This window comes from Phyllostomus discolor, chromosome 9 (genome assembly GCF_004126475.2).
Source record: "Phyllostomus discolor isolate MPI-MPIP mPhyDis1 chromosome 9, mPhyDis1.pri.v3, whole genome shotgun sequence".
NCBI lineage: Eukaryota > Metazoa > Chordata > Mammalia > Chiroptera > Phyllostomidae > Phyllostomus > Phyllostomus discolor.
In genome coordinates, this window is record NC_040911.2 from 31,601,812 (window position 1) to 31,627,685 (window position 25,874).

Sequence of the window (25,874 nt, forward strand, 5' to 3'; positions counted from 1 at the left end):
AAAATAGGGGTCCAAATTCTTTTTTTTTTTTGCATGAGAGTATCAAAATGTCTCAGCACCATTGGTTGAAGGCTTTTTCCCTTGAACTTTCTTGAAGCTGTTGCCCCAAATCAGCTATCCATACATAAAAGCACTTATATCTGGGATTTCAGTTCTATTCCATCTATCTGTATTTTTATCCTCATGCCAGTACCAAACTGTCTTGGTTGTTATTTCTTTGCAGTAAGTTTTGAAATTGGAAAAATGCCCTCCGAATTTGTTCTTCTTTCTCAGGTTTATTAGGGTCTTTGGGTCCCTTGCATTTCCATAACGGTGAATGGTCAATTGCTGCAAAAAAGCGATTTGGAATTTTGATGGAGATTGCATTGTACCTGTAGATGTAGTTTTGGAATGTGTCTTCTGATGCATGAAGATGGGACATCTATTTTGAGTGGCATGTTTGCTCGTGTTTCCAGGTTTTTCATTGCTAGTGTGCAGGAATGCACACTGACTTTTGTACTTTGGTCTTATATCCTGCAGTATTGCTGAACTCATTTGTTATTTTGGATTTTCTTTTGGTGGATTCCTTGGGATTTTCTATGCACATGGTCTTATCATCTGCAAATAGAGACAATTTTACTTCTTTTCTCAATGTGCCTTTAATTTTCCTTGTCTCTGTAATTGCCCTGGCTAGAAGCTTCATACAGTGTTGAACAGAAGTGGTGAGAGCAGGCATCACTGTCCTGTTCCCCAGGTGGGAGGAAAGCAGTGCCCCAGGGAGTGCCATGGTAGCTGGTTTTTGTAGGTGCCCTTGCTCATGTTGAGCAACTTCCTTTCCATTCCTAGTCTGTTGAGCATTTTTAATCATAAGTGGATGTTGAATTTTGTCAATTGCTTGCTTTACATCTGTTGAGATGATTGTGTAGTTTTGTTATCATATTTAAAAAAACACTTTATTGAGGTAAGATTTACATATGCAAAGCTGTACATATTTAATGATGAGTTTGGAGATAAGTATACAAGGTCTCTCCAGAAAGTATCCATCCACATACTATGAAACGATGAGTTTGGCGATGCGTCTATGAGATACATGTGAAGCCATCACTGAAGTCTGCACCATAAACATATCCATGGCTTCCAAAAGTTTCCTCCCATCCTCATTGTTATCATTTTAATTTTAAGTATACAATACAGCATTGTTAACTATGATCACTATGCTGTACAAATCTCTGGAATTTATCTTGTGTAACTAAAACTTTGTTCTTTGTTGTATTTATGTGAACTTTTTTTTTATTCTAGGTCTTCAGTTTTGCTTGTGAAGCCTGCCAAAAGGTGATATTTAATATACCTTCTAAACTAGAGGCAGACAAAATGGTTGGCAGAGGTGAGAAATTTCAAAACAGTGTTTTTAAAATAGAAATTTAGTTGACCTGCATAGGGAAGGGAAGGTTATCTAACCTTTGCATTGTGGAATTAGCCTGATTATTTGTACTTAGATACAATTCAAGATAATTTAAATATATGTTTCTGATTTGATAGCTTCATTTAATTCTGTGGTTTATTTTAGTGCTAATGTTCTAAGCTATGTTTTTGTAGTCATTCATGCTTTGAGGGTTTAAAATTACATAAAGAATTACATGTAGTAGAGCATACTCTTTCATTGCTCTAGGACCCTAGCACTAGAGAACAATAGATAAGGAGCTGAGAGAATCGGAGCAGGGTCTTAACAATGCACTGGCTGCATTGAGAAACATAAAGGTTAACCACTCCATTCAAAATGGAATTTAGTCATTTGCGCACTGAGAAGTTAGGAAACCTCAAACTTTTCAACAGCAGGAAGTTATGTCCAGGCACACTTTTTCTCTAGTGCAGGAAATATTGGAGGAAAGCGTTGTGATTTTTTAAAAAAGACACATAGCTTGTCTCAGAGAGGTAAAATAGTTTTTCAACAAAGTGTATGTACTATTTCTGGGTATAGTGCCTCATTCAATTTTATTAAACAAATGTCACTTTTATTCCTATTGGAAGAAAGAAAGGAAAAGTTGTAAGGAGAGGTCGTGGGTGTTCTTCTTGGGAAATAGACCAGAGATTATCAACTGCTAAAAACATGAAGGTGAGAGAAATAGGCCATCACCTCTACAGATGTTCACTTCTATTTGACTAGACATTTCCACCTGAGACAGATTAGGGTTAAAGTGAAGATGCTATGCATGGATACCATGGGTTCTTTAAGAGATTATTACTTAAGTGAATATTTATCAGTTTGGTTTCTGCTAAAGCAGACTGTTTGAAAAATGGGATGGATTTGATATTTTCATATAAGTATAAAACACTTAAATTGATATTTATATTTGCTTACCCTTTATTAGAGGGCAAAATTCCCAGGGAGAGAAAACCCCAGGTGGATTTTTGGTGGGGAGTTTGGCAAACTAGGAACACAAAGAGAATTTTCAACCTGGGGGTGAAATTTGGGTGGGGTGGGGTGTTAGGCAAGAGTGTAACAGAAAAGTGCCTCTGAAATGCATTCCTAGATAAATTTGTTTTATTTGACTGTTTTCGTACCTCTTACACTGCCTCACTCTTTGGACTGAAGACAGATGTACATTAAAAGATTCAGATTCTATTGTTCAGGAAACTTTTCTGTTTATTTATTTACTCAGGTGTGTGTGGGGGCGTGTAGCTCAGCTATGTCACCACTGCGATACACACACCTCTTTTATACACACATGTCTTTTATAGGAAGATCATTTTCATAAGCCTTTTAGAAGCACATAGTTTTAAAGCATCCTATTTAATACAAATATATAATCAAGAATTATTTTTTTTAACTGAAAGAAAATTGTGTCTTTTTTTGCTTTAGCAATGTAAGGGTTTTTTTTTTTTTTACTTTAAAAATTTTTTTTTAACAGTTGTCTCCATTTTCCCACCAGCACTTTCCCCTGCCCTACCCATGCCCACCTCCAACCCTCAATCCCACCCCTTTTGGCTCCATTCATGGGTCCCTAATACATGTTCATTTACAACCTTTTCCCTTCTTTCCCACATTATTTCCCTCTCTCCTCCCCTCCCCTCTGGTTACTGTCAAGTTTGTTGTTGGTTTCAATGTCTCAGGCTATATTTTGCTTCGCAGTTTGTCTTGCTAATTAGGTTCCACTTATAGGTGAGGTCATATGGTATTTGTCTTTCACTGCCTAGCTTAATTCACTTAGCATAATACTTTCCAGTTCCATCCATGTTGTTGAGAAGGGTAGGAGCTCCTTGTTTCTTTCTGCTGAGTGGTATTTGAAAGAAAATTGTCTTTTTAAAAAATACATGTAAAGAGACTGATTAAGATATTCGGCAAATGCAATGTGATTGGTTTATTTCATTCTACTTCATGATTTTGAAGATAATTGTAAAATTATTTTAGCACGTTTTTTGCATATATTTCCACTTTACAACATGGAAATTTTTACTTGCAGTTAATTTGCAAGAGTGCCTCATGTCTGCAGACCTCATCCAGTCAAGTGACCCTGATTTCAAAGTTCTAGGTGACGGGTCAGTATACACAGCCAGCGCTGTCATGTTATCTGATGAGAAAAGGTCATTCACCATTCGGCTTTCTGACACGAGGAAACAGACCCAGAAGGAGATTCCTGTGCTCCTGGAACATCAGAAGGTATTTTAAGCACTCTGACATTTTCAGGCATGCTTTTCTTTTCATTTAAATATTTTTTAAAAAAAAATTGCCAAGAGGACCAAAGGATAAACAGGATTTTTTCCTTCCTTTGCTCTTCTTTTTTTTTTACCTTGTGTTTACTCTCATCTCCCTACCCCCACTTCTTATGGCTAAAACTGAGGTTTTGCTTTGTTAAATCTAAATGCCATTTCCTCTGTGAAGGCTTCTTCTACCCCTAACGTCTAAGTAATGACTTTTGTGAGGCAGTGGCAGTTTGGTTACCCCTCTGTTACAAGATTCAGATCTTTTTGTTAGTGTAAACAATTTATTTGTAGTTATCTATTTGAAGGGATGAATTAACCTCCTTTTTGCTTATAGCCTTAGTAATATCTGAGCTATCCACAGTCAGTAGGTGTATGTTAAATTAATGTTAAGAGCAGTGGTGTCTAGTGAATATGAGGCTGACTTCCGGAACACACAGTGGTTCTGATGTTAAAATAGATGGAAATCCTGGAGTATGTAAGAATGCGAGTGTGCATGGCATTGTACTGACCATTGCTCAAGGGATTGGTTACTCACTGCAGTTATCAATTCTACATCATGAAGAATGTGTTATGAAAGTAGTGACAGAAATGAAAGGTTTGGACTGGATCATGACTAATCGATGTTAACTGCATTAATTTAAATAACTTTAGTAGGTGTTTAATAAAATTAATTAATTAATTCTTCAGAAACAAAACGTCTTCTTTGCTATACCATGAAATGGAATGGAAATCACTATAAAGTCCCATAGAACATTTTGCAATGACGAACATGTTTGAATATTTGCACTCTCTGATGTGGCAGCTCAATATTAATGGCTACTGAACAGTTGGCATATGGCTAGGGTAACCGAAGGATGGAATTTTATATTTTATTTAATTCTAATTAGTTTAAATTTAAATAGCCACATATGGCCAGGGCTGCCACACTGGACAGGGCAGATAGAGTGTTGAGGCAGTGAAGAATGTGCATTTTCTTGTTCTGGTTCTCCTGAGAGTATGAGGTTCTAGCTGAATAAAAACAAGTAAGACCTGTTTATTGATTGTTGCAAAGAGGATAAAGAACAAGAAGAACTAAGAGTGAGTACTGTGATGATTTTCCTAACCTGAAAGTATGGCAGGTGTTAGAAAGCTAAGTGAACGGAAGTTCTCTAGCTTATGAAAGCTTTGCAGTCTGAATACACTCTTCCTTACCCTTCTAATGAAAAAGACTTTCTTGTCTGGTCTGTAACTTCAGCATGAAATTGTTGAGACGGACCCTCCAGGGAGGCGTTAAGTCTGCGGGCTGTCCATTATCTTACAACAAAGTAGGCAGTGATGCTTTCATTTATTCATTTTCTTTCTCTGAACGCAGGTACCGAGGAAGAGACACACTAGAGAAACGGTTCTCCGGCGTTCCAAGAGGAGATGGGCACCTATTCCCTGCTCAATGCAAGAGAATTCCTTGGGCCCTTTCCCTTTGTTTCTGCAACAAGTAGGTTTTGTATTCCTTCCCATTGGGAGTGTTTTAATTCTAAAAGTATATTTTATTCAAATTTTATAACTCTTTAAACATTTAAAGAAACAAATTTGATTGAAGATATTCACAAAGCCATAAAGCATAACAAAGGAGAGAAAAATGAGAAAATCACTAGAAACTATTAATGAGAGCTAGAAAATCACTAAAAAACTAATAATAATATGAGAAGGACTCTGTAGTCATTACATGATCTTTGTTAGTTTATTCATTCATTTAGCAGCTAGTTATTGAACACCTGCTACGTCCTGTGAAAGACCTGCTCTAAGTACTGAAGCTAGACATAAGCTTAGTCATGGCCCTTTCTCTTGTGTAGTTTCTTAGTCTAGTGAGGGAGACAGAAGTAGGTCACTGATTACAGTATTGAGCGACCAGTGCTATGTCAGAGATGGGTTGGGGTGATGAGAGAATTCATGGGGTAAGCATCAAGTTCTGAGATGAAATGGAGCAGGAAACAAGAGAAGACTTAGACGAGGAGACATCTGAGCTAGGTGACGGATGGGAAAGTGTGTGCAGGTAACTGGTTGTGGAAGAAGAGGGAGGTACAGGGGTGGAGGCAAGCACGGCTCCTCAGGAGCTCAGGGTGGCCTAGTCTGGGATCCCAGGTACAGCAGCGGTGGAGCAAGGAGATGGGGTGGTAGAGGCAAGTCGAGGGTCAAACCATAATGGAACATGTGTGTTCTGTTGAGAAGTTTAACTTTTACCTAAACGCAAGGAGAAGTTTTTAAGCAGGGCAAGGTTTACTTTTCCTAAAGATCTTAGTGGAATGAAAACAGTTACTGAAGTAGGGCTATGGCTTTTCCATTTAAATTTCTGTTACTGTGGTTGCTGGTTTTTTGTATCAATGGTGTGACCTATATGCTATTTATTTACATTTGTAACTATCCTTCCAGGGTCTCTCACACTTATTTTTTATTCTATCTAGTGCTAGACCTTTGCTTCTCCTTTTTGATTATTAATTTAAGCTAAGAGGCATATTAAGAAATAATTTTTGATTACTAAAGTTATACTGATCAGAGCATTGCTAAGCCAGCCACCAGTTCTCAGTCCTCATTTCTTTGACATGTGTGTGCACATTTGACATAGCTGACCTCTGTCTTCTGGAAATACTGTCTTCATTTGGCTTCCAGGACACCATTCGCCTGTCTTCCACTTAATATTTTTTATTCTATCTAGTGCTAGACCTTTGCTTCTCCTCTTGAGATGGTTCTTCCCTGCTCTCCTTCCCACTCACCTTCGTCCTCCACCAGCCCAGTCTCTAAATTTTTTTTATGTTTGTTTATATGCATTCTCTTGGTGATCTCATCCAATCTCATAGCTTTAACTACCATTCATACATTGGAGCCTTAGGCCTTCATATGTCAAGCCCAAACTGCCTAATTGACACTCCCACTTGGAAACACTCAGACATTCCAAACTTAACATATGCAAATCAAGTGTTTGAATTTTTTCCTGAAACCGTTTTCCCATCTCAGTTAACAGCAGCTTCATCCTTTCTGTTGTAGGGGCATTGGAGTCCTGGACAGGTTTTCGTTGTAGAGAGCGTATGTCTCACTAAGTAATTAGCAGATTGGGATTTACTACATTGTATTAAACAGTTTATAGAATAGTTGGGGGAGACCAAAGAAACAGATTTTGGGTTGAATTTTCAGGAATGAACCATAGAAGCCACCACCAAGGGACATGCTGCTTTCTCCACGATGGTGAAGCCACTAATTCTAGAACCAAAGTGCCACCGCCATGGTCAAGAAATCCCCACAGTCAGGAAGCTGTATCTCCTAGTGCAGCTCTAGAACAACTGGAACTGGCCAGTTAGGAAACAGGTTAATCCACACCTTCTCTCTCAGTATCCACAAAGCATGAGAAAAACTAGTGGAACTTCTGCTGCTGCAAGAAAGAAAAAAGAGAGGAGAGAAGAGAGAGGAGGGGAGGGGAGGGGAGGAGAAACAACAACGTCAGCAAAAACAGTAAAAATGGGACATCTACCTCACTTATGATTTCAAATCTCATGCGAGCACACCTTATTGTCTGTATTTAAATCCAGAGCTCCGGTTTCAAGAGACTCTGGAAAATGGAAAGTTTTTGATTGAATCTTTTAATGACTACACTACAAGAGAACACAATGGAAGGAGGATGAAATACATATCGAGCCCCAAATTAACATATCTATCTATTGTTTTCAGTTAATTTAATTCCTGTATTATTGTAGGATACTGGTATAACTGCATTTTACCAGGGCCTCAAATTATAATGGCTTGAGCATCACAGAGATTTATTCTTCTCATGTAAATATGTGATCTGGTAAAGAGTCTAATTTGAGTGAACACCAAGGACCCAGGCTTCTCTGTTTTTTAGCTTGGCCATCCCTGCACATTCAAGATGGTTCATTGCTGTGTCCAAATAAAAGAACACACTCTTCCGCCTTTCAGAGCCCAGTCTGGATCTTGCACATATTATTTTTGTTCAGACTCCATTGGCCTGTTCTTTCTGTGTGGCCGCACTTAATTGCAAGGGAGTCAGAGAAATGCCTTTCTTTAGGGCAACCCCATATTGAGCCGTAAATTCTAATACCAACAAAGACTTTTTTGAGAACAATTATCTTCCATTAAATTATTGGGGTGACATTGTTTAATAAGATTCTAAGGATTCCAGATGTAAATTCTAAACTACATCATCTGTATATTGTAGTGTGGGTTCACCAACCAAGTCAAGACTCTTGCCAACACCATATATCCCCTCTTTACCTTCTTCTATCTCCCCTAACCCCCCTTTCCCTCTGATAATCACCATACTATTGTCTGTGTCTATGAGATTGTGGGTTTTTTTTTCTTGATTCCTTCACCTGTTTCACCCAGCCTCCCAATCCCCCTCCCCTCTGACAGCTGTCAGTCTGTTTTCTGTATCTATACGTCTGTTTCTCTTTTGTTTGTTAACTTATTTTGTTCATTAGGTTCCACATATAAGTGAGATCTAATGAAGGGCATTTGTCTTTCTCTGACTGGAGTATTTCACTTAGCATAATACTCTCCCGGTCCATCCATGCTGTCGCAGAAGATTAAGATTTTCTTTTAGTAGAACACCAAGACACATCATAATTAATTCGCCGAAGATTAAAGATAAGGAGAGAATCTTAAAAGCAGCAAGGGAAAAGAAGAGTGTTACCTACAAAGGAGTTCCCATAAGTCTATCAGTTGATTCCTCAAGAGAAACCTTACAGGCAAGAAGGGGCTGGAAAGAAGTATTTGAAGTCATGAAAGGCAAGGACCTACATCCAAGATTACTCTATCCAGCAAAGTTATGATTTAGAATGAAAGGGCAGATAAAGTGCTTCCCAGATAAGGTAAAAAGGGAGTTCATTATCTCCAGGTACTTTTTATATGAAATGTTAAAAGGACTTATCTAAGAAAGAGAAAAAGATCAAAACTATGAACAATAAAATGAAAACAAACTCACAGCCGTCAACAACTGAACTTAAAAAAACAAAACCAAAAACAAACTAAGCAAACAATTAGAATGGAAACAGAATCACAGAAATGGAGATCACCTGGAGGGTTACCTGTGGGGAGGGTGGAGGGAGATAATGGGGGGAAAGGTACAGAGTGTAAGAAGCATAAGTGGTAGGTACAAAATAGACTGGGGGAGGTTAAGAATAGTATAGGAAATGGAGAAGCCAAAGAACTTATATATATGACCCATGGACACGAACTAAGTGAGGAGAGTGCTGGTGGGAGCGGGTGTGCAGGGTGGAAGGGGATAAAGGGGAGAAAAAACAGGACAACTGTAATAGCATAATCAATAAAATATACTTTAAAAAAGGTTTTCTTCTCTTTTTACAGCCACATAATATTCTATTGTGTAAATGTCCCACAGCTTTTTTGTGCACTCATCCACTGAGTAGACATTAAGGGGTACTAGCATCCTCTGAGATAGTGCCAGCCTTAGCTTCCATCTTTGCATCACACATCCAATCCATTTGGCAAATTCTGTTGGCTATACCTTCAAATTATTAACCAGAATCTCACCACTTGTCACCCCCTCTGCTGCTACTATGCTAGTTTAAGAAACTACCACTCTCCCCTGAATTATTGTAGTAGCTTTCTAAACGGTCTTCCCGTCTCTGCCCTTATACGTACATCCAAGTCTAGTTTTAACAAAATATCAAGGCATTATCTTTTTAAAATATAAATCAGATAATATCACTCTTGTCTGAATTTCCTCTTCATCTGACTCCGAGGAAAGGCCAACATCCTTGGAATCACTTACCTGATGTGGCCCTTCCTACAGCATTCCTCTTCACCTCCTGCTCCTTTCTCCCTGCTCTCTCAAGCACAGTGGCCTTCTGGCTGCTCCTTGAACACTCCTAGCACAGCGCTGCCTTGGTCCCTTTGGACTTCCTGTTTCCTCCACCAAGAAGAGACTTTCCTGTTTGTTTTCATCATTCATTTTTTTTTTAGTTTTTGTCAGCTCCCCTCCAAAGGAACATTCCAATTAGCATTCCCTTTACCATGTGTGAGAGTCCCTGTTTGCCTCGTTCTTGCCAAAAATGGGTATCGCTGTTCTTTTCTATCTGCTAAATCACTAAGTATAAAATTATGTCTGTTGTTTGTAATTAGATTTTGGGGGTTACGCTTTTCATTAAATTTGAGGAACTTAAAAAAAATTTTTGCCAAATGTTTGTGTTGATGAAATGATGTGATTATTTTATTAAAATCATCTCTTTAAAGTAAAAATATAAACACTCAAACCGAATTTTTAAAAATCAGCATTTTAACAGAATTTAATTTGAAATTTTTTACATGTATATATTTTTTTTCCTTTTAGGTTCAGTCTGATGCAGCACAGAACTATACCGTCTTCTATTCAATAAGTGGACGTGGAGTTGACCAAGAACCTTTAAATTTGTTTTTCATAGAAAAAGACACTGGAAATCTGTATTGTACTAAGGCCGTGGATCGTGAAGAATATGATGTTTTTGATGTAGGAGTTTTGTTGATATACATGACTTTTAGTGATTAAACCGTGCTTCTTCTGACATTCCATCTGCTCTTTCCTGTCTGCTTGTATTGTCTTCGTAGAGGGTATCTTCAAGTTAAAGGAAATAGATTATGCAATATTTTTGAACACCTTTCTGCTTGCTATCTTAACTTCTGTTGTTGCCTGAAATGAAGCAAAGAGCTTTAGTTGTATTTGAATATAAATTCTAGTAAGTTTCCAGGAGTTGTTTTTGCTTATGAGATACCTTCACTCTCTCTGGTCAGAGTACAACCTCCTCTCTCCAGGACATGCCACAGTCTTCCCTCTTCCGCTCTGCTGCTTCTGTCTTCCTTCCACTTGTATGATCTCTCATCGTGCCTGAAAACTTGATTAGGAAGCAAAAGTGGGAGACCAAACCCAAACAAGGGTTAATAAGCCAGTGTTCTGATATGGATGAACTTGCAATCAATGGGGAGTAACTCAGACAATTTTTAGTGTAACATGGTAAATGCTGTGAGGTCATGTGGTCATCCTTGTGGCCCAGAGACAGTGATTCCCCATTAGAAGAAGCACTTCTCTTTCTAGAAGAAGAAAGTGATCTGAATAAACAAATGTGACTGAATTCCACCACATGACATTTCTTGGTTTTGGGTTAAAAAATTATCAGCTCAGTGTTGTAATCATATATCGAAGGGAATATATTCTTTTCAGCATTACAATGCCCTTAATTACTTAGCAATGCAAAAACTAGCACATGTATTTTGTTAGAAAAACTCTTAAAATATATGATCTATGAAGTAAAACAATAGAAGGGCTTGATAGTTTCAGGATTGGAATTCACAGCTTTATTTAGATGATATTGTAGGAATTTTCCCCATTGCGGTGAGTTTGTTTTCTCCAATACAGCTTTCTGATTATGGAGAGAATAAGGACTCTAATCCCAGTCTGTATGGTCACATTTAACTTCTCAGTCTAATCTGCAGAGTTATCCATGACTTCACTGTACTCTGAAGCTTTATTTGAAGTGTAAACATTTCTACCAAATACTGGATGCTCTTTACTAAAAGTGTTTCTCCATTTGATGCTTTGGTAATTTAAAAAGCACTGAGAAGAAATTAAGCGGCTTATTATTGAAAAGATGTGTAGGGAAGGTAGTTGGTAAAGCTCAGTATTCTTTCTTGCTAGAGTCTTATATCAATGGGCTATTGAACTTGCTTTCTCCTGTTTTTCAGTTGATTGCCTATGCGACAACTGCAGATGGGTATTCAGCAGACTTACCTCTTCCCCTGCCCATCAGAGTGGAGGATGAAAATGACAACCACCCTATTTTCACAGAACAAATTTATAATTTTGAAATTCCAGAAAGTAGTAGACTTGGTAAGACAAGATATTTTTAATTTTTTTGTGTGTATATTTTCTTTGGCTTATTTGTATGTTTTTTGAATAAAATGTAAATTTCCTTTGCTCTTATTTTCCCTGATGCTTATCTTTTTTTTAAAAACTATTTTCAAAATCTACTTAAAAGTGTTCTATACATATTAAGGATATTAACTTGTCACATTGCAGATATTTTCTCAGTGTATTGTTGCTTTTGAGTTTTATCAAAGCTCATTTTTGTCGTAGAGCAGTTCAGGTCTTTCATTTGATTAAATCTATCCATGTTAGACTTGGAATGGTCTTTCCTTTTAGACTTTATGGGAAGACAATTTTTAAGAGTAAAATATATTATATTAAATATATTTGTGTACGTTTTTGAGATGCTGCGTTTTTTATATTCAGTGCTGATCATCCTGAAATGATATTGGATCAGTATATATTTATAGAAAATATTCAATCTTATCAAATACAAACAATGTGTAACTGAGAAGATATTATGGTAGTTTGTGGTGTGGTCAGTGTTACAACAATTACACTTATAGAGGCAGATGACTGTTATTTAAGCTTTGTACCATATTTGGTTTATGTACTTTATTTCATGTTATCATTATGTGGGTTTATCAATATTCTCACCTCCAAGCAAAGGACATGCAGGGTAGGATGTACACTAGAACTAAAATCAATATAGATTTTTTATTAGGTTTATTTAGGGAGGTGTTGAATGACATCCACTAATAGTACAATTTTTTAAAGCTCTTATTTCTGTTGTTTTCTTAAAACGGAATACTTTACTACCTTCCTACTTCCTTACTACCTTATAACACTAGAGGAACTTACATATTCTCCATGCTAAAAACTTGTTCTCACCTGTGGAAAGCCAAAGTATTTCAGTTTAGTTGGCTTTTAAATATGGCATTCATGATGTCTTCTGAGGCTTGTAAGATGGAGAACAGCCACTCACAATAAAGGTGAAAGAGTGTAGACTCAATCATAAAGGATGACTTTGCTAACTTGCCCTTTAAGGTCTCTGATAGTTACTTAGATCTTTACTGCATTATTATGCTTGTTATTTCCCTTTATTTTTTACTTTGATGATTGATGTCATAGATGTTGACCTCTTTATTAATCACATTGTACAATTACACAAATAAAAATCATTGGTTTGAACAAGTTTAAGAAATCTAGTTTTTGATTAGGAATCTGTTATTAACTCACTGTGGGAATTCATGGAAGTCCCTTTGAATTCTTTGATCGGTAAAATGAGTTAATTATACTCAGTTCATTTGCTGACCTATAATATTTTTAGCTTCACAAGTCTGTGACTTTTCGAACTCTTTGTTGAAGATTTTGTTCTTGTGGGAAGTAACAGAAGAGTCAAAGACAAACACCTGGGCAATTGATGCCCAGATTAGCCTTGGGTATTTTAAGCATCTCACACCAGTAGGTTCAGACCAATTAAATCTGTGCTACTCTGAACTAATAGGTGCTCTTAAGTTTGCCTTAAGCCAAGTACAGATGGTTTGGACAAAGGGTGCTCAATTGGATTGACATATGACACCCATGAAAAGGAATTTTCAAGGTTTTAGGAAGATTTTGTATGGTAAATAAAGCAATTCTCTATGCAGAGAATTAAAATAGTGTTTATGTCTTCCTGACTGTCAATAAAATTTCAGGGAGAAAATGTTATGCCTTACAAACATCATAAACTTTTTCTATCAAAAGATAGATAAGTACCATTTATTTTCTTATGGTAAAACATTATTACTTCATATCTTCACATTGATCCACTGCAGAAATCTTGTCATTAGTTGTAAGTATGTAATTGGGCATTCTCTACTACATAAAATGTAAATATATAAAATGTATATATAATTTAGAAATATACTATATATGTCTATTGAGACATACATACACAACACACACACATATATAAACTTGAAGGATGTTTTAGAGTAACAAATTTATTTTAAACTAATGTATCCTTGTGTTAAAAGATTTACTTGGATTTCTTCCTTCAAATACAATATTTCAGAGAGTATATATGTGTATGGTTGTACGTATGTATGTGTTATTCCTCAGGTGGGCCTTCCATACAGCGTTATAGGAAAAATGTGTCTACTCGTTACATTCTCATTTGCATCGGAACACTGTCCTTACACATTAAATATGCCACCTGTATGTATTTTTTGATACCTGAAATCCTTTACCTGAGCAATATTCTCACATTCCATACAGGTAAATGGAATGGTAAATATAATAAAATTCCTTCCTGAGGATTAAGTGGGCCTGAGGGCAGTGTGTGTGAATACTAAGCTGGTAGAAAAAAGTGAGGCAAATCAGCTTACCAAAAACCAAAATCATCCTGGAAAGAAGACTGGGCTGTGAAATTTCAACTTGACCATCTATACAAATACATCTTAAATCACTCTTGATTTAACTATTAATCAAAAGTTTAATTTAAGGAATCTGATCAGGAAACTATTAATCAAAAGTTTAATTTAAGGAATTTACTCAGGAGCCATGGTCTATCTCTCCAACTAGGTTTGTGATTGCAATATGTGGAAATATGTATTGAAAATATCTGAATGTTAAGTAAGTTTTTAGCAATTTAATATTAAGCATTTTGAACTGTGAATGAAGTAAAAGTATACCTTAATTCTCAGCATCGAAGTGTTTTATATTTTAAATTTGAAGTCATCTTCATCAATATTATGTAAAGATGGAATACCTCTGATAAGAAATACATTTTAAATACATAAAAAGTATAGATATTCCTAAGCACGTTTAATGACTCTGGAAAATTTAACCCTTTTTTTTTTTCAAAACATGTAGGTACCACAGTGGGGGTGGTGTGTGCCACGGACAAAGATGAACCAGACACGATGCACACGCGCCTGAAGTACAGCATTTTGGAGCAGACGCCCAGGTCGCCCGGGCTCTTTTCCATGCATCCTACCTCAGGCACAATCACCATGGTCTCTCAGTATTTGGACAGAGAGGTAGCTTTCACACTCTGTGGAGTGTCTGTTTACTGGGGGTTGAGACCCCCTCTTCCCACTTGCTGGACTTTGCTATTCATTTTATTTTATTTAGGCATAAAGTAATAAGAATTCCTGGCCATGTTACCTGGTTTTTGTATTACCTCAATTTTTTTTTATGTAAGAGAAGCCATAAGAAATAGAAATACAGATTAATTGGTATTTAGGTATGGGAACAAAAGATATTTCTTATGAAAGTTATTATTATTAAATATAATTTGTTTCCTTTGGGTGTCTAGTTGGTTCTAGCTTAGCAAAGGATTTAATTCTCATAAAGGACAATTCGTTTTGTTTTTCCATGAATATAAATCATACCTTGACCCCTATCCAGTTATTGTTGAAAGGATTGTTGAGCTAAGGTTTATGAATTATTGAAAATCCGTAACACTATTTGGTTGATAGTAATAGCATATATGATGTAATAGTATATATCCTATTACTATCATATGCTGTATATATGTTATATATAGTGTTTTATGTTCAAATTCATTATGCACAATTTTATTTGATTTTTAAAGTTTCTTTGTTTGACTGGATAGGTGTTATAGCCAATGTGTAAGGAGAAACGGGACAGTCAGAAAGACTGATCGACTTGCTTTTGTTAGCCTGATTTAACTGTGAGTCATGTGTTATTGACTGAGGCAGATTAATTTCACATGCACAGAAAACCTCCGGGTGGAGCATTTTGGGGTGGGAATGTTGTTTTCCAATGTGCAAGGGAGATAGGTAAAATGAAGCTTGTGGATGAGATAGAGGGAAGTAGAAAATGGAGAAAAGTTATACAGCATGAGGAGTGGCTAGAGAATAGTAAGAGGAGAGAAAGGCAACAGAGGTGACTGTTACCAACTAATGACTCCTTTTCATCATCAACACACCACCTGGAAAACTCCATTCCCAGAAGTCAACAGTGGTTTCCTAATTGCCAAATCAAGTTACTTTAAATCCCTCTCTATTGTCAGTCAGTTACTGAAACTCTTTTCTTGGATTTCTGGTTTTCCTCCTGCTTTTTTGGTCTTTTGTTTTTAGTGTCCTTTGCTTAGTCTTCTTATTTCCCCTTTACATCCTCAGCTGTTGAAATACTATTATCTTATATCCTCAGCTCTTCTCATCCTTTAACTTCTCCTAGATATCAGATTCCTGCCACGATTTCAGCCACCATCTATTAATACATACTGGTGATTCCCAGATTGGTATTTCTGGCTATGATCTCTTCCGTAATTATGGACCATATGCCAAGGTGGCTTCTAGACCTTTCTCCTTAGATTTTCCATAAGCAGGTACAATTCAGTATATACCAAACATAACTCATTGTTTTTGTTCCTCCTTGTCAACTTGCTAGTGTTCACTTCCTCAGACAACTCTCTTTTGAATTTCCTGTATTGCTTGCTGATACCCCTGTTTGCCTATCTATCCAAGGAGGACACCTGAGCATCATTCTCAACCCTTCTTTCTCTCTTCGATTGTATATGGAATTCTGACTCCCACTGAAACTTGCTTGTCACCATTGTTCTCTGTCCTTTTTAATGGTGATTCAGATTTGGACCACCTGTGTTAGACTATTTTAGGACTGGTTTCTTTGACTTCTAGCTCAGCTTACTCCAAATTCTGCTCAACCTTCTTTAAGGATATTCTTTCTGAAGCTCAATTTTTTTTTTAATTTTGTATTCCTCCTATGACTTCAGGAAAATCTTTTCCTATTACCTGCCATTTAAAGCAAAAGTCCAAATTCTTAGTATGGCTCCTTATACTGTAATCTCTGTCTACCTTTTCAGCTTTATTCCTGTCTACCAAATTCTCAGAGTATATGCAAATATGCAAACAAAAGCATGGATACACACCACTAGAAGAGTGTACAATTAAAATTCCATTTATAAATATAAACAAAATTGTACAAAGCTAATTAAATATTTGCTTTGCTTTAAGGTTGTAGACAAGTACAAATTGATACTTAAAGTGCAAGACATGGATGGTCAATTTTTTGGATTGATGACTACATCGACTTGTCTTATAACAGTAACAGATTCAAATGACAATGCACCTACTTTCTTGCAAAATGTCGTAAGTATATAACTCCAAAATCTATCTCTGTTTATTGTCATTTGTTATTTAATCTGAATTACTAAATATCATACTTTGAAGTATATATATTTTGAATAACAGTAAACATACAAATGTTTTATTTGTTCATAGTAGTATTTAGATTTCTGACTGCTTGTTGAAGGCCAGTAACAGTTTTCATTTGTAATGAAATTCTTCTTTCATTTAAACAATGTCTTCATGAAAATGCCATTTGAGATTCATGGATTAAAATAATCTAGGCAGAAACTCTAAGAACAAGTAACTTTGGAGTAGAAGAAACATTTTGCTTTCTTTGTAAAAGCTTTCTGTATAATGTAAGTTTTTAATGAGTTCTTTCTGTTCCAGTATGCAGTATCGGTAGAAGAAAACACATACAATGTGGAAATCTTACGACTACCTATACAAGATAAGGATTTAATTAAGAGTGCCAATTGGAGAGCCAATTTTACCATTTTAAAGGGCAATGAAAATGGACATTTCAAAATCAGTACAGATGAAAAAACTAATGAAGGCGTTCTGTGTATTGTAAAGGTACAGTTATAATGAATAATTGACAGCTTGGGAAATTAACACATTTTAATAAGCTAATGGTTTAATCATCTAAATAGTTTCATTTCACAGTCTCTGTAAGTTGGAGGAGAGCATAGTGTCCTTAGTCCCACCTAATGCCTGCCTTTCTTCTGTAATTTATTTGCGAGTTATTAGCCACTTAACTTATGCTTGAACATTCTCAATTATAGGAATCTCCATACTTCAACTGGCAGCTTACTCTATATTTAGAGAGCTCTGATTTTCAGAAGTTCTGCTGTGCCTAAATTATTCTCCTTATATCCTATGTCTTTGATCCATGTTTTATTGCAAATGCTATACAGAACAAGTATAAATCTTTTGAAAAGGCTGTTATGTCCACTTGAGATTTAACTTTCTTTAGAATAAATATTCCCAATGCCCTTCAGCTATTCCTTACATGATATAAGTTAGCCTTTGTATTATCTGTAAAAAATAATACTTTTCTCTGCCTCCCTAGTAGCTACTCAACATAATAATGAAAAGGAAAACATTTGATAAACTATAGGATATTTTTATATTTTTAAAAGTATTAACATGTTCTTGGTACTACTACTTATAATTTTCCATAAAAAGATACCTTTCTTCTTTAAAAAAAAGATAACTTTTCTGGGACCATAGAGCCTGAGTTGATGCAGTCTTTAGTTGAGTCCTGCATAAGCTCTCTACCTCAGGGTTGGTTGGTTGGTTTCTGTTGCAGCAGCAGCAGCAGCAGCAGCGCACATGGGCTGAGTGAGGAAGCTGTTGTCCTTGCTCATTCTCAATGTAGAAGGTCCTCAGCTCCATAATAATCTGACCCTTAATTTTCTAAGGGATTGTTACCATGTCAATGCAGCTATAAGATATTTTTGAACAATTTGATTGATGGATGAAACAGAAAGTCACTCCAGGATGGAAGAGGATTCATGTTTTTACAAAATTAATCATTGATTTCATGCCACCAGATTTCTAATCTTGCAGAGTTTTAAGCCACTTACACACTATCCAGTTTAAGCCTTGAAAAATTACATAAAAAATTCTAAGGCTTTATTTGGCACTTGGCTCTGGATCCATTAACTGCACCCCCTTCAGTGCGACAGCTGCTTCCTGAACTTCCCTCGGTTTCTCCTTGTCGGCAGACACTCTGACTCGCTGCACGCCTGCACCAACACATGAAATTTGTGTTCGTTAGCAATAGATGGATATCCATTTGTTTTTCCTTTTGACTCTCCATTTCTGGGATAGACATAAAAAATCAAAAAGCATATCACATGCCTTTTGTGGATTCTAAGATACAGAAATCTTCTTGTCAGTATCTCAGCTTGATAATACCAAGGTGTGGGGAAAGGATGAAAACAAAAATTTTGCTTATCAGTTTTGATGTTGTTCCATGCTCAGCCGGTGATTGTTTTGATAGGCAGAAAGAATTAAAGAGCTTCAGTCTTTCAGTCGAGTGCAAAAGAGTGTTTTACAGGTTCTGCTTGATTTAACGTCTGAAAATCAACTGTAATCAAATGATTGATTTGAAAATTTTTAGAGGCTAGTAGACCACTTAAACAGAGTAGAATAGCAGAGGGATTTTATTGTGGTGGTTAAGGAAATGAATTCAAACCAGACTTCGCGGCTCCAAACCCAAGTGTAGAGGGGAATCTTTTAGCAGTGGGAAATCAGTGTATCTCTTCTTCTCCACTTTCCCTCTCTGAAAAACAAGAATGATGATAATGTTAGCACCATTAAGCATATCATATTTCTCTTACTCAACTCTGTTTTCACTGGGAGAGTTTCTTGGGATAAACTACAGATACTACCAAAGTATAATTCTCAAGTTTTCAAAACATAATTTTCTTTTTTTTAAAGATTTTTTTAAAGGTTTTATTTATTTTATTTTATTTATTTATTTTTAGAGAGGGAAGGGACGGGGAGAGAGAGAGAGAGAGAGAGAGAGAGAGAGAGAGAGAGAGAGAGAGAGAGAGAGAGAGAGATCAATGTGCGGTTGCTGGGGGTTCTGGCCTGCAACCCAGGCATGTACCCTGGCTGGGAATTGAACCTGGGACACTTTGGTTTCCAGCCCACGCTCAATCCACTGAGCTACGCCAGCCAGGGCCAAAACATAATTTATAAAAATAGATAGTGAACATGGGCAAAAGTTCTACTTAACTTTTTAATGAAAGAGCCAGCAAAAAGCAGATTCCTAAGAAGAACTGAGAACAGGGATAGATGTTGATATATGAAAAAGCTGGGGTAAAATTCCTCAGTTTTTTTAATAGTTTGCTTTTTTAATTGCATTTTTCCAATATCATTTATCTCCCTTTTACTCTCTTCCACCTCCTTCCACTCCCTCCCCACCATAATCACCCCACTGTTGTCTGTGTTCATGAGATCTCTTTCTTCTTGATCCCTCCACCCACCAACCTGTCAGCTTATTCTCTATGAATCTGTCTCTGTTTTGCTTGTTCAGTTTGTTTCTTAGATTTCACATATGAGTAAATCATATGGTATTTGTCTTTCTCTGACTGGCTTATTGACTTAGCATAATGGTCTCCATCTATCCATGCTGTTTTAAAGGGTAAAATTTTCTTCTTTTTTATGGCCAAGTAGTGTTCCATTGTGTAAATGTACCATAGCTAACACTTGGGCTGCGTCCAAATCTTGGTTATCGTAAATGGTGCTGTAATGAACATAGGAGTGCATATATTCTTTCAAATTAGTGTTTCAAAAACAAACAAATAAACAAACCAATTAAAAATGGGCAAAGGACCTGAAGAGACACTTCTCCAAAGAGGACATACAGATGGCTCATAGACATATGTAAAGGTGTTCAAGTCACTAATCACCAGAGAAATGCCAATTGAAACCACAATGAGATATCATTTCACACCTGTCATAATGGCTGTCATCATAAATCCACAAACAACAAGTGCTTATGAGGATGTGCAGAAAAAGGAACCCTAGTGCACTGCTGGTGAGAATGCAGACTGGTGCAGCCACTGTGGAAAGGCGTTACCTCAAAACAGATTGCTGAGTTTTATGCCTGATAGCACAATTAGAACATGCATTAGGGATATATTTTTTATCTGAGAGAAAATAAAATCATTGCACATATTTGATTTTGTTTATGTTGATATTTAATTTTACAAGTTGTAAAATGTCTGGGCCTTAGTAGTAAATAGTCAGAACAAAGTTTCGTTCTCCTAGAGTCAGGTTACCGTAGGCTGGTCCGTCAGTGAACTAAGGCAGCGCCACAGAGCACTGCCATCTTTCTGCATTATCTCCAGGTTCAGAATAATTTTTCTCAGTAAGAATGAAGCATAAAAGTATTTAAAGAATTGCTTTTTTGTAACTCTCTAAACCACCTGCAGAAACTTTTGGACTACTCTGTCTAAAGACTTAGGGAATATTCACCTCACTCTTTGGCCAAGGCTAATGGTCACTGCTGACTACATGGGGATGGGGAATGTGTGCAGCACTGGTCATATTGATGAAAGTTCACATGTTATTTGAAATATCAAATGTGTTTCACACTTATACTGAAATACATACATTTCTTTTTAAAGCCACTGAATTATGAAGAAACCCCACAAGTGGTCCTGGAAATTGGAGTAAGCAATGAAGCTCCTTTTACTAAAGATATTTCCCTCAGGGAAACCACAAACAGAGCTTTGGTTACAGTTCAAGTGAAGGACCAGGATGAAGGGCCCGAGTGCAGCCCGGCAGCCCAATATGTACGGATCAGAGAGAATTCAGCCAAGGGGACCAGCACCAGTGGCTATAGGGCATATGACCCTGAAACTAAAAGTAGCACTGGTATCAGGTACAAAGAAATCTCTAACCAGATACTGACAATATATTTGAAACAATTGTGGCAGTAACTTACTTTAATATATTTTATATTGCTGAAGGTTATTTTTATTTTTTATGAACAGGTACAAAAAACTGCATGATCCTGAACAATGGATCACCATTGATGAAAACTCAGGGTCAATCAGAACTTCCAAAGTTCTGGACAGGGAGGCTGCAACTCCCAGAAAGGACTTATATAATGTTACGGTCATGGCAATAGACACAGGTAAACAAAAAAAGTTTTAATCTAGTATTTCCTAAAGGAATTGAAGAATAATGCAACTATTCTTGTATGGAATTATTCTTGTGATAAATATCTGGGATTCTTAGAAATTACTTTAAGAACTCTATTCCTGTTTCTCTTAATCACCTAACAAAGTGAAACTACTTAGAAACAAGCATCTGTGTCTTAAATTTATCTTTATATTCCCAGTATGGTGGACCTTAAAAATGCTTATAGACTCTATGTTAGCGGACGAAGGTGAAACGGAAATCTAGGACCAAGGAAGTGGTCTCACCAGACTCTTTATGTCGCTTGAAATTGAGCCTTTGAATAACTCTGCTGACTATTAGGTCAAAATGCTTCTTTCCTTGAATTCTGTTCCTTTAAAGTAACCCAGAACTTCTGAACCCTGGCTTATATATATATATATATATATATGCTTTCATTTATCTCTCTCTCTATATATAACAGGTACATATATAGAGGTGGGGGAGACTTTATTTATTTATTTTTAGATAGAGGGGAAGGGAGGGAGAAAGAGGAGAGAAACTACAATGTGCAAGAGAAACATCCATCAGCTGCCTCTCACCCATCCCCCAAAAGAGGACGTGGCTCATAACCCATGCATGTTCCCTGTTGGGAATCAAACCTGTAACCTTTTGGTTTGTGGGATGATGACCAACCAACTGACCCACACCAGTCAGGGTTGGGCATTATATATTTAAAGTTAATATCCCTGGGTTGTTTGGGTGTATACTGGGATTAGAATGATTTTTCTGTAGTCATGTTCCTACACATTAACATCTGTACCAAAAGGAACCCAAAGAAATAGAGAGTGAAATTCAGACATTTACTTTTTCTGTTTGGTAATTACTTTGGAAAAAAGTTTATTGCATCTGTATCTGATATTGTCAACAACAGTACTCATTTTATACGATCCGTAGGCTTCATCTATCCATCTGTATTTGTATTTACCATTTTTTCTATAATCAAGAGTTTATTTTAAAAAACCATGTGTCATATTTGGAATCTATGTGATTTTTTTTCTTTGGAAACTATAAAAGGCTTTACAAACTACCTGAACTTTTTTCTCTTTCTTCCTAGATGGTAGATCGTGTACTGGAACGCTTGTAGTTAACATTGAAGATGTGAATGATAATCCACCAGAATTGCTTCAAAATGATGTAGTAATTTGCAAACCAAAGATGGAATATACTGACATTTCAGCTTTTGATCCTGATGACTCTATCCATGGTCCTCCATTTAAGTTTAGCTTGGCAAACCCTTCTTCAGAAATCAGCAGAATATGGGCCCTCTCCACAGTTAATGGTACTCAATAAAAAATAATGATGTATATGTTCTAGAATAACTGATAATGGGTTTACTTGTCTGCTGACATGAAGCCTGTAAAATTGAGTTTCATTAACATCCTTCAGAAGCCTAACAAACTTTTACCAATATTGTAGAGGCCTATGTTATATTTTGTACATAAAATGAAAGAAATTATAATTTTTATGTTGGCAAAATTAACTTCTACTACAAAGACAAAAATGCTTTGTTAAAATATTGGCAACTTATGAAACTCTTTTTGCTGTTTTTTAAGTAAGTCCAGTGAGATAAAGAGAGGATGAAAGATAGGCAGCTTACACTTGATTGTAAGGCAGCTGCAGAACTGAGGAATCTGGGGGTATGGGACAAGCAGTCTGTAGTATTTTGGAAGGAAACATGTAGAATATGGACAGAGGTCTGGCACTGGAGCCTTCAGGGTAGTGTCTGTGGTAATGGTTTCTGGGGAGTACAGTAGTCCATATTTCAGCCGTGGTTCACAACTTGTTTGTTACCAGGCATGCCCTTTCTTGCAGTTGCACTTTTCGTATGTTGTTTCTTCTACCTAGAATACCTCCCTTTTCATTTCTTAGCTTGATATTAATTCATAATGTTTATGGAGCACTTATTATTTATGAGGCAGTATTGCAGACCTGGGATTATATATCTGTATAATATACATATATATTATGAAGAGAGAGATTAACAAGACAGACATGAGTCCAGTACAGATACTTATGTCTAAGAAGACTTCCTTGAAATAGGAGTGACACTGGGATCTTTTGATGCCTTCTTTTTGTGTTGTATTATCTATCATCTGTTTACATTATTCCTCCAATATATACATGAGTTTCTCAAGACATTTGTAATCTATTTTTGTATTGCCAGTACCTAGCCCAGTGCTTAGCAGATACTAACTGCTTAATAAATGTTTGTCGAATCAATAATTCATTAATCTATATGCATAAAAGAAGGAACATAACTGGGTTATAAGGAAACCAGTATTTTTAGAGTTTAGAGCATTTTAGTCAGAATGCTCTGAGAATGGGTGGAAGGAAAGAAGGAATCGGATGCAGATGGGCCTTATCTACCAGGCCAAGGAGAATGGCCTTTGTACAGTAGGTGACCAAAGTGTGCATTGGGAGTGTACAAGTAAGGCAATACTGTATGCAGGTTTATGTCTTAAAAATGGCATTGGTTGCAGTTAGGAGGACAATTTGAAGAGGACCAACTTGAGTGGCAAAGAAAATCAGAGGTTGAGGCACTCCTGTGAATAAATGAGACATGACTATGGCTTAGTTTGTGGCCTTGAGGGAGCAGAGGGATTGGAAGGATCTTACCTTAGACACAGTATATTCTGAAGGGTACAAATAAACCCACCCAGTAATTCACATTCCTCCGAAAAGATTCAGATATAAGGTGCAGCCAAAAACCTTTGAAGTTCTTACAATTACAACAGTGCATTTAAGCACAGCTTAGAAATTACAGATGACTCCCGGATGTGCATATGCTGCTTTGTCATTCCACTTAGTGCATTGCAGAAATTCCAATAGGTTGTAATTGTCATTGAAAGTGTGTAGAGCTTTTGGTCTGTTGATAACAAGGTCATTAAAATAAAGTATGGAGACTGTTGAAGGAAATCTCACAGTTCATAAATATGTATTGTTGTGATACAGACATAGTTGTTTTTGCATAAGTCTTATAGTAACCTGGGAGACGTTAATTAGCTTCCTGGTATTGAGATTACTTCCAGAGGCAAGGCATTAATCACAAAAGGTCTATTGTGTTTTGGAAAATTTTCTTATCAATAGGATAATGGACAGGTACCAAAAGGTAAATTGATAAGAGAATGTAAACTTAAAACATCTTTGGTTTATAAGTGTTAATTCTTTAGGAGTATCATACACTGCTACTGTGGAAAAATGTGTGAAGTGTAGGTTAAAAGTCAATCTAGCATTCTTAGTTTGTAATAAGGGGATAAGTAAGGGAATGTTAAATGTTGTTGAAATGTTACTAGGTCACTCCAATGTCAAATTGTTTCTTTAAGTTCCTCTCTAAAAAGTTAGTGACTGACACATATACGGTAATGTTAGTGCTTGAAAAAGTTAAAGATAGTCATGCACTTTTATTCATTTTCATGTGGCAGGTGATTCTTTGAGAATAAGATCTTTACAAACAGGTGTGGTGAAACAAATGCTAAGGGAGGAATACATGTTCATTAAAAATATAATTCTATTTTCTTTCAGATACAGCTGCCCGTCTTTCATATAACAAAAATGCTGCAGTTGACGTATATTATATTCCTATTACTGTAAGAGACAGAGAAGGTCAGTCTGCAACAAAAACCTTGACAGTTAATCTGTGTGCTTGCACTCATCCAAGTCAATGTGCGAAGACTCAAAGAAGTGCAGGAGTATCACTTGGGAAATGGGCGATCCTGGCTATACTACTGGGTATAGCGCTACTTTTCTGTAAGTCCTTTTACTTACTTAAGGTTAAAATATATAATAAATATCTGAGTTCAGGAAAAGGTCTTTAAAAATGCATATTGTCCAATCATCTATTAGGTATGAGTCCCTCTTTACAAATTCCTTTTGTATCATTTGTATCTGAGCTCTGATTGACCATTTCTGTAAGAGGAGCAAGATCCCTTTTTTGAGATAAAAGATTTCACATTTGAAGAGAACTGTTGACAATTTTTTAGACTGTCCTAAATTTGTTAGTGTAAAACTTTTACTTTTTGGTCATAGTACTACTCTTATTAGTTCTAGAAAACAATCTAAAACTTCTGCTATATGAAGTTCACTAAAAGCCACAGATTTCTGGGAGAAGTTCAGCAATGTATCTTCTTCCATATTATCTTGCTAATTTTGAATTCTATTAATCTCTTCTTCATCAGTTGTCTAGTTCCCAATGGTACCATATCTTTTCCTCTCTTTTTATTCCCACCCCATTCTTCCAGCTTAGATTAGTTGTTGTTCCTTTGCTCTGTGATAGGGGTGGTGAGGAAGAACAAGACTCTGGAATTGGACTGTCTAGGTTTGTTCCCAAGTTAACACTTGCAAGCCATGTGACCTGGGGAAAGTTAATTTAACTGTGCTCCAGTTTCCTCATCTGTAAAAAGGGATAATCATAGTACCCTACTTTATAGAGTAGCACTGATGACTAATCAATGCATGTGAAAGCTTATATGTATGTGGTGTATTTCTAGTAAGTGTTCATTATTTTTCATCAACTCAAACAAAATAATATGTATTGAACATCTATGATATGCCAA

The 25,874-nt window shown here is 36.4% G+C and overlaps 1 protein-coding gene across 1 annotated transcript in view; it reads left to right on the forward strand.

The window, feature by feature from the left end:
- DSC3 (desmocollin 3) overlaps positions 1 to 25,874 on the forward strand; it is a 46,233-nt gene that overhangs the window by 11,338 nt on the left and 9,021 nt on the right. The window contains 12 exon segments of the mRNA XM_028524895.2: positions 1,279 to 1,363; positions 3,441 to 3,637; positions 5,033 to 5,152; positions 10,016 to 10,171; positions 11,401 to 11,545; positions 14,378 to 14,544; positions 16,507 to 16,641; positions 17,008 to 17,193; positions 20,763 to 21,019; positions 21,132 to 21,274; positions 22,376 to 22,600; positions 24,844 to 25,068. Coding sequence (XP_028380696.2) covers positions 1,279 to 1,363; positions 3,441 to 3,637; positions 5,033 to 5,152; positions 10,016 to 10,171; positions 11,401 to 11,545; positions 14,378 to 14,544; positions 16,507 to 16,641; positions 17,008 to 17,193; positions 20,763 to 21,019; positions 21,132 to 21,274; positions 22,376 to 22,600; positions 24,844 to 25,068 — 2,041 coding nt within the window.